The sequence below is a fragment of the Notolabrus celidotus genome, chromosome 3 (genome assembly GCF_009762535.1).
Source record: "Notolabrus celidotus isolate fNotCel1 chromosome 3, fNotCel1.pri, whole genome shotgun sequence".
In the NCBI taxonomy this organism is placed as follows: domain Eukaryota; kingdom Metazoa; phylum Chordata; class Actinopteri; order Labriformes; family Labridae; genus Notolabrus; species Notolabrus celidotus.
Window position 1 is genome coordinate 12626730 of NC_048274.1, and position 16256 is coordinate 12642985.

The following is a 16256-nucleotide window of genomic DNA, read 5'->3' on the forward strand; positions in this document are numbered from 1 at the left end:
CTTTGAATGCCCCCTAAATTTTGAAAATAACCAACATTTTTTAGATCAAAATATGTTTTAATTTCCTGCCCTGATGGCAGAAGTATCTACAATAGGGATGGGCAATGATTTTCAAATTTTTGAATATTTGAATATTCGTTCACTTAGTACAAAATCAAAGAGTTACTTTCAATATATCCTCATTTTAAAAGTGCAATTTTTCATCATTTTTACCGGTGCCTGGTTGTAATACGGTATTCCCCGCTAGATGGTGGCTATAGAGCATCTTAAAGCTGTTTGCTAACCGCATTAGCAAACAGAAGAAGAAGAATGCTAACTGCACTGAATAGCAAAAGAAGAAGAAAACACTAGTGACAGTCACAGCCATTTTTTCCATTTCTAAATCTCACGCTACTACACATGTATTTCTTAAGACTGAGCTTGGCTGTAAAAGTAAACACACCATGCTGCATCACAGAAACACTGACTTTAAGATCGTCCCGGTGCTGGTTAACGTGACCGCCACACAAACGGGTCGTTAATGGGACAAGTGTGTGTGTGGATGTGGATGTGGGGGGATCTATTCTAATAATCGTCGAATAAATGCCAATGATTACCGAATAGTATTTTGGCTTGAAATGCCCATCCCTAATAAAAAAATCACATTATTCCAGCTCTCACCGCAATAATAAGATTTACATCTGTTACATCTGTTAATACACATCCAGCCTGAGTTCACTTTAGTCCAACGCTCTTACAGTTTCAAGACCTTAATAATGCTGTCATAAGTTCAGTACATCTTATCATATTAAGGAGCATGTTTCAGAGAAAAGGATTATCTAATTCACAGTATTTTGTTATTCCCAACTCTGTGTTCAACCTCCTCATATCAACTGTTACATTCAATTTGCTCTTACAATATGATGGCTAACATGTTTCCTGATGTGATTTTCAACAGACTTTTTCTTGACCACAGAAAATCACAACGTTCTGCCTGAGCACCTTGTCAACGAATGGAGAGCCATGTAACAGAAGCCAGCGGAGTTTCCCTTCAAATCAGTTTAAACCTTTACAACAGAGAGGAAGGAACTCCTCCATTGTGGTCAGGATGCCTTTCACCGCAGAGTCCCAATCCAAACGAGAAGCTGCCAATCGTGGAGTTAAAAAGAAAAACAATCATGGAGGCAGAAATACAAGATGTAGAAGAGAAAGCCAAATGATTTGACTTCTCACTGCTGACTCTCACAACTGAAGCAGTCCAAATAATACATGGACTGACATTTACCATCAACAGGAGTATCTCTGTAGGATTGAGAAAGACTTTGTGTCAGGGTCAAAGGACGAGTAGGGAAGTGGAACTCAAAGTGAAAGTGAATAAAAATAACTTGAATGATTCAGCAGAGGTTGGTATCATGCCCTTTGCTTTATGCCTATGATATAAAACCATAGACTGTATAAATAATGGACTTAGTATCCTAGACGTCACCCATCTGTTCCTGAGCGCTAGTGTGAAGCCAATTGTCGGCGGGAGCCATATAAGAAATGCTGAACCCAACCTAACTTCTTTAGTTTATAACACTTCCTCATGGGCTTCATATTTTGCATAAAACTGATTCCAAATTTGCAAAGGAAATATCCCTTAAAGCTGGGGTTGGTAGTCAGATTTAGATACACATTTTGTTATACTGGTTATGTCCCATGGTAATCAATACATAATGTGTTCTTAACAAAGAGTGAAAAAAAAGCTGCTATCTACAGCTGGAGTAAACCAGGGAAACACCAACCAATCCCTGCCATCAGGAGCCAAACTATGAAACCAATCAAACCCCGTCCTGCCGTTCTGCCCGCCTCCTGCGCGTACATTTCATGTTTGTTTGTGTTTTTAACTTTCACTGAGAATGTTTTGGTGTTTTCTAACCGCTGAGTGAGACATGAGTTGACGTAGTTCAAAACAAAAACGATGTGCTGAGGACCGGCTTTGAGTCAGTCACGATCATATGATCGCGAAGCAGCAGTGCTCGTGCATGTGAGCGGGGGCGTCGTTTTGGAGGAGCTCCGAGGGGAGGGGTTAGACGGAGTCCTGAGGAAATGCTACAGTCAAATTCATGCTAGTTTTCCGTTACTACCAACCCTAGCTTTAAAGGAGTTAGCTTAACATTGATACTCTGAATAGCATCAACAGAGACAACACTTCCCTACTACTATCCCCTAAGCTCTTTAAACCACACATTTCATTCTGCTCTCTGAAGTTTGAAGTTGAAGAGGATTAAATACTGGATACAGAAAACTGTGTCTAAGAGGGAATTCTTTTATCATGAGCATTTGCTATAAATAATAAGTCAAACACATTTTGGACTGACTTAAAATGTTAGTGATACAATAAGAAAAGGCGATGAAACCATATGTTGTACATCTTCTTTTATGAAAATGAGTTTGATAGCAAAGCTTTTAGAGTTGTCCAGCATGCCCTGATCAGACGGCCATTTCAAGATGTGTTTATCTTTCTGCTAATAAACCAAACAGACGACACAAATTGACTTGACCTGAATAACTAATGTTTAAAAGTAACCACAACACATGGCAGCACTTCAAGATCTGGCACCTCCAACCTCAAATACACATCTCCAGATGTTAGAGGGACCGGTCTCCAACATCAGTGTATCAAAACAACGTTTACTTTACCGGATTATTTAGCCAAATCTAGGGCTTAAAGAGTTAACACGTGTCTTCGGGCCAACCAACACATAGGTATAAACAAACAAACAACTGTTGAGAGTAAACTCACGCTGACAATCAGGAGTTAATGCTTTGTTGAAGCGTGTTATTTGACATATTATTGGATAAACGCTTGAAAGGTTTGTAAAAGTTTAAGTGCAGCCTCTCAAGAAAGTGCTCAAGCAACTTCCAAAAGTCTTGCATATAAATCAAACTTAAGTTTTGAAACATATAAATTTACTCAAACTGAAAAAATTACAAACTTTTCCTGTTGCGGAATTTCTGGGTCAGAAAGTTAAGAAGCCCAGATTACATTTCATGATGCAATCAGACTGCTCCAATAAAAAAAAAGCACAATATTTCATGCAGTCAGCAAGACGCAGCTAAACAGCTTCCCCTGAAATGAAGAGATTGTGATCAAGTGCAAAAAGCCCACAGATGTGTGGTTGTTGGCTGAACAGGCACTGAAGCCAGTCGAGGAGTTCCAGAGACTGAAACTAAGATCCTGGTGGTACAAACTAACACAAGCTTAAAACCCACTTTATGGCCGGGAATGAAATTCAAGAAGTGGTCTAATGACAGAGTAAAGAGTGAAACAACAATCAAGATAAACCACAGAAACACTAACATAAGCCTTTTCCTTTCAGTTTCTGACTCCATAAAACAAGTGAGCGAAAATAGACGGAGCATGGACATCGAGTCGGTTCACATGTTGCTCCAGAAAAGAGTCTTTTATTGCCCCTCCTTGTGGGTGTACCAAGAGAGTCAGCACAAAAACAAACTCTTTGAGACATTCTGACAGAGGGACGATTCATCAAAGTTATAGAGGATGAAACTTCACGTGCAGGACCTTGGTGTTACTATCAGAGAAATCCTGAACTGCATTAAGGATCTGGAGGATTGATACTTTGAAATGCACTGATTAAGAAACTGCCTCAATTTTAGATGTAATGACAAAAATCACACATTCTTAAAAGTCAGATTTTAGACTGAAACGCTTCCTTGTTCACCCATTCCGTGAAACAACAGTGGCCTTTAATGAAAAGATGCATGATAAGTACGATCCATTTGTCAAGTTTTTACCATCAAAAGAGGTCTATCAGTACAATGAATATTGTATCCCATTTAGGGAGGTAAACAATTAATCAATTATCGATGAATTGATTGTTAGGACATCACTCGAAACACGCATGTTTGTTTTCAATTTTCCATCACGTGGAACGGACAACATGTGGTTTCATATTACATTCAGCTATCAGGGAGGTGTTTTAAGTTTAAAGCATGTTTCGATGTGAATCAGCTGTTAAAGGTGTTTCTCACAGCGGAGACGCAACTGCTGCCAACAACAACACGAAGGTTGACGACATTAAACAGGACATTTCCCCACCTTTAGATACAAAGCCAACAGACTGGTGGGAATTGCTAGTACGCTGTGTTTGCAGATCAGCAACATCAAACATTTTTAAACTGACAGTATCATTATTCAAGAGATTATAAATGTGTACCAGCAGTTTGGTGAGTTAATCATCATAACCAACAGATATTACAATTACAATTCAACCGGGCAAAAATTCACAAACCGACCGGCGCTGATGACGTAGGAGACGCACATGGCTGTTGTAAACACAGAAAAGCATAGAACTGAGATGAATAGATCTGCCATATGGATCGGCACTATATATCGGCCCCTTGTCACTGATATCCGATCTAGCTTTTTGAGTCCGATCTGGCCGATATCCGATACCAGGATCGGATCAGTGCATCCCTACCAAATACACTTGCTTATTTTTCTCAATAAGAAGGAGTAGGCAGAAAACTAGACACTGAGTCTGAAGTACCTTTTGCTAGTACTATGAGCCTTAACATTATAAGACTATGTCCTTTGAGAATATTTTTATGAGGGGGGAAAAACGTATATGGCCTTTTTTTTTTTACATAAGAATTTTTTTTTTTTATTGATTAATCGATAATTGGTCATCAACATTTCAAAAAATCGATCACGGAAAATACTTAAAAAGGTCATCCCTAATCCCATTCCTACCAAGTCTGTTCTGTCACTACGTACTGCACACTTTACTTTTAATGGGAAATTCAGTTTGCCTTTGTCAAATGTTATTGATATTGGTAAAATAAATTAAAAAACTTGTTGTTAGTCATATGTCATTTGTAGTTTTCTTTTTTCAGGAGGAAAACACAAAATCGATTACAATCGCAAATTGAGTTTTTTGTAATGTACATTTTAAGTATTTTCCGTGATCGATTTTTGGAAATGTTAACGATCAATTATCGATTAATTGATAAAAAAAAACATTATTATTCTTACGTCAAAAACAATGCCAAATATGTTGTTTTACCCCTAAATTATATTTTCTACAGCAACAAAATGCATATAACTGAAGGGATTGAATACTGGTACATGTTTGACACGTAGAATATCAACGATCAGGCTCATAGAAATATTCTCCGCGGACATAGTCTTATAAAGTGAAGGCTCATAATACTAACAGAAAAGTACTTCAGACTCAGTTACCAGTTTTCTGTCTACTCGTTCTCATTGAGAAAAATAATCATGTGTATTCGGTCAGGTGTCAGCCGGGAGCGCAACCGGGTCATAATCCGTCCCGCTGAAGAAAAGCTCAGACGGCTCTGATGTTGCTGCTCTACAAACATAGCGTACCTGAATTTCCCACCTGTCTGTTGCCTTCATATCCAAAAGTGTGAAATGTCCTGTTTATAGTTATGAACCTTTGAGTCCGTGTTGCTGTTGGCAGCAGTTTTGTATTGAGTCTCTTTAAAAAAAGCGCACGTGGAGACCTGACGCACAGCCGCAGCCGCCAGCTGAGCCTCTCCGCTGTACGCAACACCTTTAACAGCTGATTCACATCCAAACATGCTTTAAACTTAAAACACCTCCCAGATAGATGAGTGTAATATGAGACCACATGATGTTTGTTCCACGTGACGGAAAATTGATAATCAATAAGTGTGTTTCGAGTAATTTCTTAACAATCAATTAATAGATAATCGATTAATTGTAGTCATCCCTAGTTTTTTGTAAAAAAAAATAGGGGAATTCATTCCTTGGACAACATTCAAGTGATCTCTTCATTCCAAAGTGTTTTTTTTTTCTTGTGCATTTTGAAATACTTTGTGGATATTTTGCATGATTGGGCCACGTTACATAAGCCATTTCTTAACCCCAGGCCGGAAAGTCACAGAAGAGCAGGGGCTTTTTGTGCCGTCAAATGCTTTCCAAAACACTCTGATTCGATAAATCTTGAGTATATTTATCTAGATTATTCATATTCAACTGTTTGAGAAAAGCTGAGCAAATTCCTCCTCTTTACAAGGCAATTTAGATTTTATGGTGCACACTTGCCAGATGATGCATAAACCCTTGCCAATAAAGAGAGGCAGCATCCCAGTCTGAAAGGAAAACACCGAATACAATGCGTCTCAAACAAGACTCCACATTCCCAAAATCCAGGACATAATTCCAACATTTGAGGCTCATAACACTTTCCTTCAGGGGAACAGACTTTGGTACTATTTCTAATGGAGGAATCAGCCTCTCAGGTCATGCTCCCCTTCATCACACTCACCACTGCACACCTCCCACCAAAGACCCAGAGGTGGCTGATAAAATATAGAATCATAAGTTGCCCTACTTTCTTATTTTTTTCCATTTAATCACTTCAGTCTGCTGCAGCACAATGATTTGACCACACGTTATGTGGCTTCAGTTAATGATTCTATATAGGTCACCTGTCTCACAGTGAAAATGTCACAGGTGTTCTTGCTGCAGATACATAACCTGGATTTATAATCTATCTCAAGGGGGGCACAAGTCTGAGGAAATAAAAGACCAACATGAGCAAGTCAATGAAACTGGGTCGAGGAACTGCAAGGTACTGAATTTAAAAGTCATCCTTCATAAAAGCATACAGTACAGAATCTACCTCTACATGAACCTGAGTCAGCCAGAGAGGAGCTCCATCATCAGTAATATAGCTCTATCTTACTGTAATAGCAAGGCTCGTTTGCAGCCAGGGTTAAAGTGACTCAACAGGACTCTTTTTTCCTGTGTTAGCATTCATAACTTTGATTTATTAAAGGCAGAGATGTAACATTTACAGTAACTGATTTAGTTTCACAGCACACGTTTGATTCACTACATACTGGAACCGAGCCCACTCCTAAACAGATTGCACGCTTTGTGTTATTTCAAACTGATCCATCCATAGTAAACTGACAATGAGAATTGGGTCAGGCCAGCCGAGCACAAGCCAGCTCAGCACAGCAGGCTCAATGATGACCCACGTTAGGATCCCGGGTTTGAATTAACAAGCAAGGTGGACAGGAAAAAATCTGCCGTCTAGACGACCAACTGCTCATCTACTGTGGCCAAACTGGTTCCTTTAAGCCAACTTTACTTGGCAACGGCCCTGCTATGAATAGTTAGAAACATAAACAGTCATAATCTTCTTTTCATCTGTCACATTTTTAAGTTTACAGTTCTGAGAAAAGCAGTCACACTCAAAGACAAGAGCACCTCTGCGAGGGTCTATAGCTCTACTCAGCAGCTGATATGCAGCAGTTTAGAGCAAAACTTAATAAAAGCAAGCAAACCAATACAACTTAGTCATGTGGATGAGACATAAGCCTGTCACACAAACAACTTCTTCATCAGCTGCCAGTGGGGGAAAAAACCAAACCGATGATCCGTGGATTTTCTCGTGGCAACACCATCTTAACTTGAATCCATTCAGATTCTTCTGGTGTCGCCAGGAACATTTTGTCCCTCGAGCACAAGAAAATCATTTGTCAATTGGTGCTGGGATGCTCAGAGTTCATGAAAGACACTGTTTACCTATTGTGCACAGCGAGCAAGCTGTGGTAACTAAGAGGATTCAGCTGCTCTGGACTCTCTTTGACACACATGGCGCTGGATGGATGCCACAGATGGAGGCTAGGAACTTGATTTTCTCCCTTGAGGCAGATTTTCTGAATACTTTCTCTTTCCCCCAGGCTGCTCACTGAGAAACACTTGGATCCTCACAAACATTGGAGATGCACTCAGTGCAGAAGTTTGATGCATGGATGGGACGGAGTACCATTTATCATGACGCAGCTTTGGCACCTGGCACAATGTTTTTAGCTTCTTGACTATTAAATCTGAGAAATGTGTGCAGGGCTGTATCCTGTCAGGGGGGGAGAAAAGAATGTGAGGCTGGACTTGAGATGCAACATGCAAGTGGAAGCATGGGGGGGAGACTCCAGTCACACACAAGGTTCCTACTCTTTTCCAGAGATCATTTTCCAGGACATTTCCGGGACATTTCCAGGACATTTTCAGTGATGATCAAGCTGGTATGACAGTCTAAATGGAGTTCCTAAATAGTCTAATATGTTCCTCTCAGTGGAAGTCTACATTGAAAGACGTGCAGTCTATGGCTATCCATGAAATCATCTCTTACCTGCTTAAAAATGATGGCAAATTGATTATAATTATAATGCAACCACAGATGTGCAGCACTTTATTAGTGCAACCAAGTAACAATGATGGCCAACTCTCATCTCAGCTTTCTCTTTTCTCAAAAAATATAAAATTAGTTAAGTAAAAAACAAAAGAGTGGGGCGCTGGTGGCCTAGCGGTCTAAGCACCCCACATGCAGAGGCTACAGTCCTCGTCGCAAGGGTCGCCTGTTCGATTCCCGGCTGGTCGACCATCTCCTGCATGTCTTCTCCCACTCGCACGCAGCCATGTTGGAATAATTTTCCAGGACAATCCGTGATTTTCCAAGACATTTTACTTTTTCTCCCATCTTCCAGGTGTTTTCCAGTACTGGATGGCGGGTTGGTCCCCTTTCTTTTCTCTCAGTTAATGTACATTTTAAAGAGATTTGTTGCCACAGCTGTGTGATTTGTGACTGTATTGAAAAGATGAAAAGCAAACATTTATATTTTTGTGCGTTACCCTTTCTCCTTGAGCCTCTCCAGTACTGGAAAATTGGTCAACTGTTTTCCAGGTTTTCCAGGTTTTCCAGGAACCGTGGGAACCCTGCGACACATCCCTGTGCTGAGCAACAGTGTGGAGAGTGGGAGGCAGGAGGGGATGGAAGAGGATCAGGCTGGGCAACAAGGACTGCCTTTCCTTGCAACTGTATAACGCCCATCATGAAAAAGTTGAGCTCTCTTCCGGCAAAAACAAATAAAACACAACAACCATTGACATGCCAAGGAGGACAAAAATAGACCGGGAAAAGGAGCGTGGAGGAGCGAGACCCCCGTGGCGCACAATTACGCAACAAAACGCCAAAAAACATGGATGCAAACTCTGGATACCAACATCTAACCTGACCAAGGCAGTGTCAACAAAACTATATTTTATCTAGAAGGACTAATACATTGTGTATTTAGAAAGTGTGCCATTTAAAGGCAGTGAAAGTAGCTCACTGACCCAGCGAGCGCGACCAGCAGGGACAGGATGTGACAGATTTTGAATCCATGAAAAGTTTCGATTGATCCAAGTCAATTACCGCGGCGCTTAGTGCGTAAATATCCACTAAAGACCTGCCAAAAGGCGTCTGCTTGCTCTGTAATTACACCCTTGTCGGATATATTCAGTACCTCTCGTGATAATAAGAGAAAAGAAAGTGTTTCCACTCTCGCTTTGTAGCTGTGGCTAATGTTAAGCTAGGCGCAAAGCTATATAGCATCAATATCATCACACACACACACACACACACACACAGACAGACGGCCTGGACACACACCCCGTCTTCACAGCTCAAATACGCCACCAGACTTACCGGCTTTCTCATGGTCGTATCCAACCACAGTGAAATAGTCAGCCAATCTAGCCATGTCTGCTGCTTTTCCCGAGATATACCAACACAATTCAGCATTTTTCCTTCTTCCAAAGCACAGCCATGTTTGACAGAAGGAGCGTCAGTGCGCCTGCGTGCAGCAGGGAGAGACATCCATGGGCGTGGGCCCTGGAGTTTACAAATACAGCACTGTGTCCCCAACAGGCTCTTCTCAGGCTCTGATGTGGGGGTCTGCACCCTATTTATATCAAAGACAAACACAACAGCTGTATAGTTGTACCCTTGGCAGTCACTGTGGGGAAATATGGTGTTAACCACAGTGGGAAACCTGTTTACAAACCTGGTTGTTAAAATGCAATAAAAAGGGAAATTACAACATTTTTTGGATTTCCTGGAGACTCCCTGAGAGTTTGAGTTAAGCTTGTGGGAATCATAAGCTGCTATTTGAAAGCAGCTGCCCAAAAGTATGGTGGGCTACACAAAGAACATTTACAGATATATTCAATGACAACATGGACAGAGAAATGGGTTACATCAATATTATATAGGAAAAGACATCACCATGGGGTTTATGAGAATAGGCCTATAATAATACTTCTGATTGTGTGCCATGAATACTTTATTTGAGGAGTGAGTGTCCTTATAAGCTCTGTACACCAACTTAACCACAAGTACACTGTGATATGAATTATATATGAATACACCACAAATATTTCCTCTCAACATGAAAAATCTGCTCTGCTTGCAACACTAAAATGATTAGGGGTTACCCCTCCATCTCACACATTTCCGTTTAACCCAGTTTCACTTATTGCTTCAATTTTATTGTCAGTGCTTCAACAAAAAAATGTCTATCTTTGTGTAATATCAGTTGAAAAGTTGCTCTTTTAAACAGAAAGTTGTTGTGTTTTGGTGTGCTGTGAGAGGGGCCAGGGCAGTTGCATGTGGTTAGTGCAAAATATTGAATATGACAACAGGAAATTCTATCACAAGGAAGAGCACATGGAAATCAGGCAACAGATTATGTGTGTGAGAGGAGCACAGAGCACAGTTACTGTCAACAATAGCAGGAACACAGCAAGCAATTTCCACTTCTTCCTCATCTGTCTTTGCATGCTCTCTCTCTCCCCTCTTTCTCTCTCTCTCTCTTTATCTCTCTCTCTCTCTCTCTCTCTCTCTCTCTCTCTATCTATCTCACTCACACTCTATCTCCCTCTCTCTCTCTCTATCTATCTGTATTTGTTTGCTTGTAAAAGAGGATGAAGCCAGAGGTAGTAAAATAGTTGAAATGGTGCCAAACCATGAAGGATAAAGTGTTCCCTATGACCCAGGAATGATTGGAAATCATGGGACCTCAAACAAAACACTCTTTTCTGGTGCCAAACATCTCCAGGTACAACATGGCATTATAATTATTATGAATCATATTTAAAATTTGTGCCTGTGGGGTTGACACCCTCCACTTCCTGGCACATGTGACGCTGGCTGCTCAGGTTTCCTGCCACACGTACCTGCTCAACCATAACCTGCAGTTTAAGGTCGCATGAAAAATGTCATTCATCCTATGACAGGAACTCCATGGTGGACGAGGAAAAGATTGCTATATAAGGAGTCAAAAAGCAACGGCAGAATTTTGTTGTCCTGATTGCACAATCTCCTGTTGTAAACTCTGCTAAGGAGATTACTTGTCTGCCGGAGGCAATTATCATTACAAAGTGCTTACAAAACGTTTGCTGGTTTGCTGCACATGTGTTCGACATTTATGTATTTTCTGGATTTTTTTTTTTTTTATGTGACACAATGTGTGGAACGAGGTCACATGAGATATAAATAAACTGTGCCAGAGACTAAAAGCAATAAGATATGAATTATAAGAGGCTGATATGTCAGACTGGAATGTCAAATGTTAACTCAAGAAATTATGTTTACAGGACCCAAGGGACTGTTTTCCTGTTCATCGGAAGTGAAATAGAAAGAAAAACCAGAAGCAGTTTCAGCTCTCTCTATCAAACTCATTGATTACTCACATTTGGGAAATTTCTGCATTGGAATTTCATCACTTCTAAAACTGAATGGTTTTTCATGGGTTTTTACAGTATTTTATATTTTATCACAGGGTGTATGATCTCAATATTTTCATGAATTACACAAGCAGAGTTTTAGATGATCACCTCATGTACAACAATATGCTCCTATCATGCAGAGGTACTTATGACCTAGACTAATGTGGATCAAAAGAAGCAGTTCAAAAGTTATCTAGCAAATGTGTTTTCCTGAAGGGGTTCGCTTGTGTTTCCCTCAGGGGTGTATTATCCACATCTGCCTCATGAACCCCTCTGACACAAGTGTTTGGAGCTTAACAGAATATTTTTCAGGGCTCTGATTTGAAACATCTTTCTTCGTGTGTTGCTTCACTTATTTAACATATAAGCACACATGTGGTCATGCAACAGGAGATGAAAGCAGGTAACGAGTGACTCACTGTTCCGTACCTCACGAAGTCAAATGATGTGAGCTGTCGTATCCTCCCCAACAGACTTGATGGCTCTCCCATTATCTCCTAATACACTCCTGTGTTTAAATTCCTGAGGCAAAAATGAAGTTAAATTACTTCTAAACCATGACGGTAAAAAAATGTCTGAGCCAATATTGTTCTATCATCATAGATTGTTGATCAAGTAAGTTTTTCAGACTGATGGATTAGGTTTTAGATAATTGTAAAATTCCATTTCACATTTATCCAAATATCAAAATAAAGTAAATGGTGAGTCAAATATTTGACTTGAACAAACAAACACATTGAGATTATTGTGTTTATAGTTGCTATATTTAATCAGTTACTCAATGCTTGTCTCCAATTCCTCATCTGAAATTCATCAGGCAGTGTACTTGAAGCTGACATGGAACTTCACTGAGTTGGGGAGTGCCCTGAAAAACGACTGTGGACACATTTCTCATTATTAATTATTCTACATTTATCCAGTCTGGCTGAAAGAAAAGTCAACAAAAATTCTATCTTACTGACCTCTAAGTTCAAACACAATTAGATAAATGTTTAAACCCTGTCTTTTGTGATTATCTAGACCACTTATACCCCCCTATGGAGAGCAGCCAGCTGAGATGAACAAGCTGTACTCTTAGTGGAGCAGTTAGTGACTTACATAACTAATCACCTTTGATTTTGTTCCCCTTGTATACACTGGCTTTAATACAACAAACTGTGTTTAATAGAGAAGTTTGTTGTTTTATCATTGTTACTGAGCTGTTAAAGAGTTAATGTTTTGCTTCGGTGACAAAGGAAACAGGACACATATGTTGCACTGTACTTAATCTGTGAGCTTGAAAACAACTTCCTCTTTACCGTTTAAGTTTTTCAAATTCTATTCTTGATCTTTTTACCTTCTTTCATTGTTGTACTGAACAAGCAGCAACAGCACAGTTCTGGATGGGGTGGGGGGAAAAGGATGAGAGCCCGTGTGTGTGTCAGTCAATGAGAGCCCCTCCCACAACAGTATAAAGGCAGCCTGTCTGGTGTGTACGAGCTATTAGCAGAGTGACACAGCTGCCTTACAGAGAGCCAGGGGCAATTTCAAGAAACCTGTGGAGTACACTTCTACAACTACGAGAAGAACTTTTTTATCCAGCTGAATTAAAAGATCATACCAGGTATGTGCATTTAATTTTAAAGTAGATGTTTGCTCTGTGTCCTGCTGATGGCTTTATCCTTGCTTTTTTGAGGTCAGGGCACAAGTGAAGAGGCAAGGACAGGTTATCTGTCTGGTTATATAAGCAGTTCAGCTCTTTGCGTGTGCGTCTGTTAAGGAATTGCCTCCAAGGTGTAAAGCATCTGAGAGAGGCAGACATCATAAATAGTTTAGAAGTTGCATTTATTTTTCTATGATTGTGTTCAGATGCCTTGAGTTAGAAAGCATTTGAAGTTTCAGTATTGAGTGGAACCTATTTCGGACCCTCTCTTCGGTAGACTGTCCTTGGCGTTATTGGCCAGGGGCCCAAAGCATGGTTGTAGGTTTACTTAACCCAGCAAAATCTGACCTTAGCTTAACATTTTAAATAAATGAATGATAAGTTCAAATAACTTGGCTTTTGGACTTTAGTGTAAGCAAGCACTGGCATGGCTTGTTGGAGTTGCACATGCATTCAAACTGTGAAACATTACTTTATAGCATGAATTAATAAGTTAACCAATATTCTGTCTTCTCTCAACAGGAGTCAAAATGAAGTTCATCTTCCAGTCCTTCCTCTATTGCTGTCTGCTGGTGACAGTAGGACACTGCTTGGAACTTGAAGTGAACCCAGAGTCCAAAAAAAGGTGAGTTATTCATTCAATATGTATAATAATTGTGATGTGACAGTGTGTCAGGACGTTGGCAGCAGTCACCTGTCCCCTGAGATATCTTTCAAAGACTAATGGGTTTTTTCCCCCTTCTGTCTCAGACTAAGCATATGGCTCGGGAGGAGATTGAGACGGGATCTCCACAGTGAATCAGTACAGAGGATAGCAGAGTCTGAGAACTTTGTCAGACCAGAAGATATCAGGGATACTTTGCTGCCACATTCCAGGTAAGACACTGACCATGCAGTTCAAACTGTCTCCAGCTTTTTAACTTTTAAAGTTTTTTTTGCATTTTCATAGAAATACTCAAAATGTCAGTATTGACCACTGATTAATCCCTCTGTCTCTCTGTTTTGTTCTGCAGCACTGACATCAATGTCCGAACCAAGAGGTCCAAAAACTCAGCCAACCAGTCCAGGAGACAAGGCTGCTCACTGGGCACTTGCACAGTGCACGACCTGGCACACCGCCTCCACCAGCTCAACAACAAGTTGAAGATCGGGAGTGCCCCTATAGACAAGATCAGCCCACAAGGATACGGCCGGAGGCGTCGATCTCTTCCCCCACAAAGAGTCACACTGAGGCTGGAGCAGGGCAGGCTGAGGCCCGTGTGGAGCGTAACTGACTCACAAGTTCAGAAGCTGGAGGCTCTCCTCAGACGGACATGAGCAGGACTTTGTGCAAGAATAGTCGGGAACAAAAGCGAGGGAGTTAGTGTCCTCACTGTTCTGTTCTGAAAAAATTCTCGAAATGCCTCAGACTCTTGCCAAGTTTTTCTCCAGCATGTCTTTTTCCAGGCAGGAGGACTGAGTGAGAGCAAGAGCGGCTGCACTGAGTTTCTGTGAAGGCTGCAGCTCAGAGATGGAGAGAAACCAGCAGATGGCTTACAGACACTGGATGGCATGGCTTGGAGCAAAGTGCAGGTGTTTCTCTCTGGGAGAAAAGCAGAGTGGTAATGCCTGGCAAAGTGGACACATCCTCTGGCTTGAAGAAGGAACTCTTTTCTTACATTCTGGGACTTAACACATTTCTTCCTCAAGGCCAGAACTTTGATAAGTGCTATCCTCCAAGGATTATACCATCATGTTCCAAACTGTCAGTACTTGTATGCACTTTTCCATGTGGACTAAAAGTCAAATGAATCATCAGGAAAAGACATCTTCATTGCAATGCCAACAGGAACATGGGCTAAGGAGTTTATATAAAGTTTTGGACACTGTATAAGGGAAAATGCCTTAGATTCTGTGAGATATGTGCCAATCCACGATGGATTGAAATATACTTGAATTTGTTATTGTAATGTACAAAACCATGTGCAATCTATATTTGTTTTTATCGCAGGTATATGTATATATGAAATCCTCTATTTAAATATTATATAAAAGTTACATTTAAGTACTTATGCAGATAGAACTATTTTTGTACAGGAAGAAATATATATGGGCATTGTAGCTATTTGTCATTATTCTTTTGCAAACTGTGGTAATAGGATATCTGTTTTATAGTTATATTATATATTTTTCAAATGTGCTCTATTTTATTTGTGTCAAAACAATTACATTGTCATTCAATAAACATTTTGCATACAAAATTAAGACCTTGTCCAGACCTTCTTCACTCCCGGCTCTTGTAAATTGAATGCAGCGTTCTATTGTCTGGAGCGCACTCCTAAAGAAAGACACATGGCACCTGGTCTCTGTTAAGTGATTACAGGGTCTCATTAGAGCCCCCCCCTCCTCTCACTACATTCCCATAGTTATGACACCCCCCCTAAACCCTAAACAAAAAAGGGCAGACAGGGTGCCAGGCACATTCCTGCTTGGTTCAGCTCATATTTGTTGGCTCAGCCCACACCGCAGAGCAGCCCTAAAGCCACCAGAAGAGGCTGAGGCTTTAGCTCCATCTGGGTTCAATGCTAGACGGTTGGGACACGAGAAGGCCAATGCAGGGGGTTCAGGCCAAACATTCCTGCAGGAGAATCACACACAAAAACACACACGAAACGACTCCAGTGAGGCACTGATAATGACCTTCACATTCAGGCGGACCCCCTGAGACTGATCAACACTGAAAGGCTGCAGCCTGCTTTGCTTTACACATTATCACTCGTCTTTTTTTACATCTTTGAGGAGTTTAGACGTCACCAAGTGAGACAAATGAATTATATTTCTCTTTTGGCTCTATCCGCCTTCTCTCTTTTGATGAGAGACAATGTAAAAAGTACAATTGGCATTATGTGCACGTTGCACAGAGAAGGAAAACTGTGGGATGACCGTGACAAAGATAGCTTTTCCTGTACCCCATTGCACAAATGCAAATTGCGCTTAATCAGAAATTCAAATGATAACATTAAATGAAGTCAGGAATCCACTCAAACT

The 16256-nt window shown here is 40.6% G+C and overlaps 2 protein-coding genes across 3 annotated transcripts in view; one reads left to right on the forward strand and one right to left on the reverse strand.

Moving 5' to 3' along the window:
• sbf2 (SET binding factor 2) overlaps positions 1–9764 on the reverse strand; it is a 139142-nt gene extending 129378 nt beyond the window's left edge. Inside the window, exon 1 of one of the 2 annotated variants that reach the window (XM_034679642.1) lies at positions 9507–9764. In XM_034679642.1, the coding sequence (XP_034535533.1) occupies positions 9507–9561 (55 nt within the window). In that variant the 5' untranslated portion in view covers positions 9562–9764. The remainder of the gene's footprint in view (positions 1–9506) is intronic. The other variant, XM_034679643.1, reaches the window with a different exon arrangement.
• A 3304-nt stretch (positions 9765–13068) lies between these two features.
• adma (adrenomedullin a) lies at positions 13069–15473 on the forward strand. The gene is made up of 4 exons (XM_034679649.1): positions 13069–13190; positions 13752–13854; positions 13980–14105; positions 14243–15473. The coding sequence occupies exons 2-4, from the start codon at positions 13760–13762 to the stop codon at positions 14544–14546; spliced, it is 525 nt and encodes a 174-aa protein (XP_034535540.1). The 5' UTR covers positions 13069–13190; positions 13752–13759; the 3' UTR covers positions 14547–15473.
• The last annotated feature ends 783 nt before the right edge of the window (positions 15474–16256 follow it).

Excerpts from the sequence above, each read along its gene's own strand:
- adma (XM_034679649.1), top strand. The coding sequence starts at position 13,760 with ATGAAGTTCATCTTCCAGTCCTTCCTCTATTGCTGTCTGCTGGTGACA. Across the intron at positions 13,855-13,979 it reads AACCCAGAGTCCAAAAAAAG|ACTAAGCATATGGCTCGGGA; the intron begins GTGAGTTATTCA and ends CTTCTGTCTCAG. Across the intron at positions 14,106-14,242 it reads ACTTTGCTGCCACATTCCAG|CACTGACATCAATGTCCGAA; the intron begins GTAAGACACTGA and ends TTTGTTCTGCAG.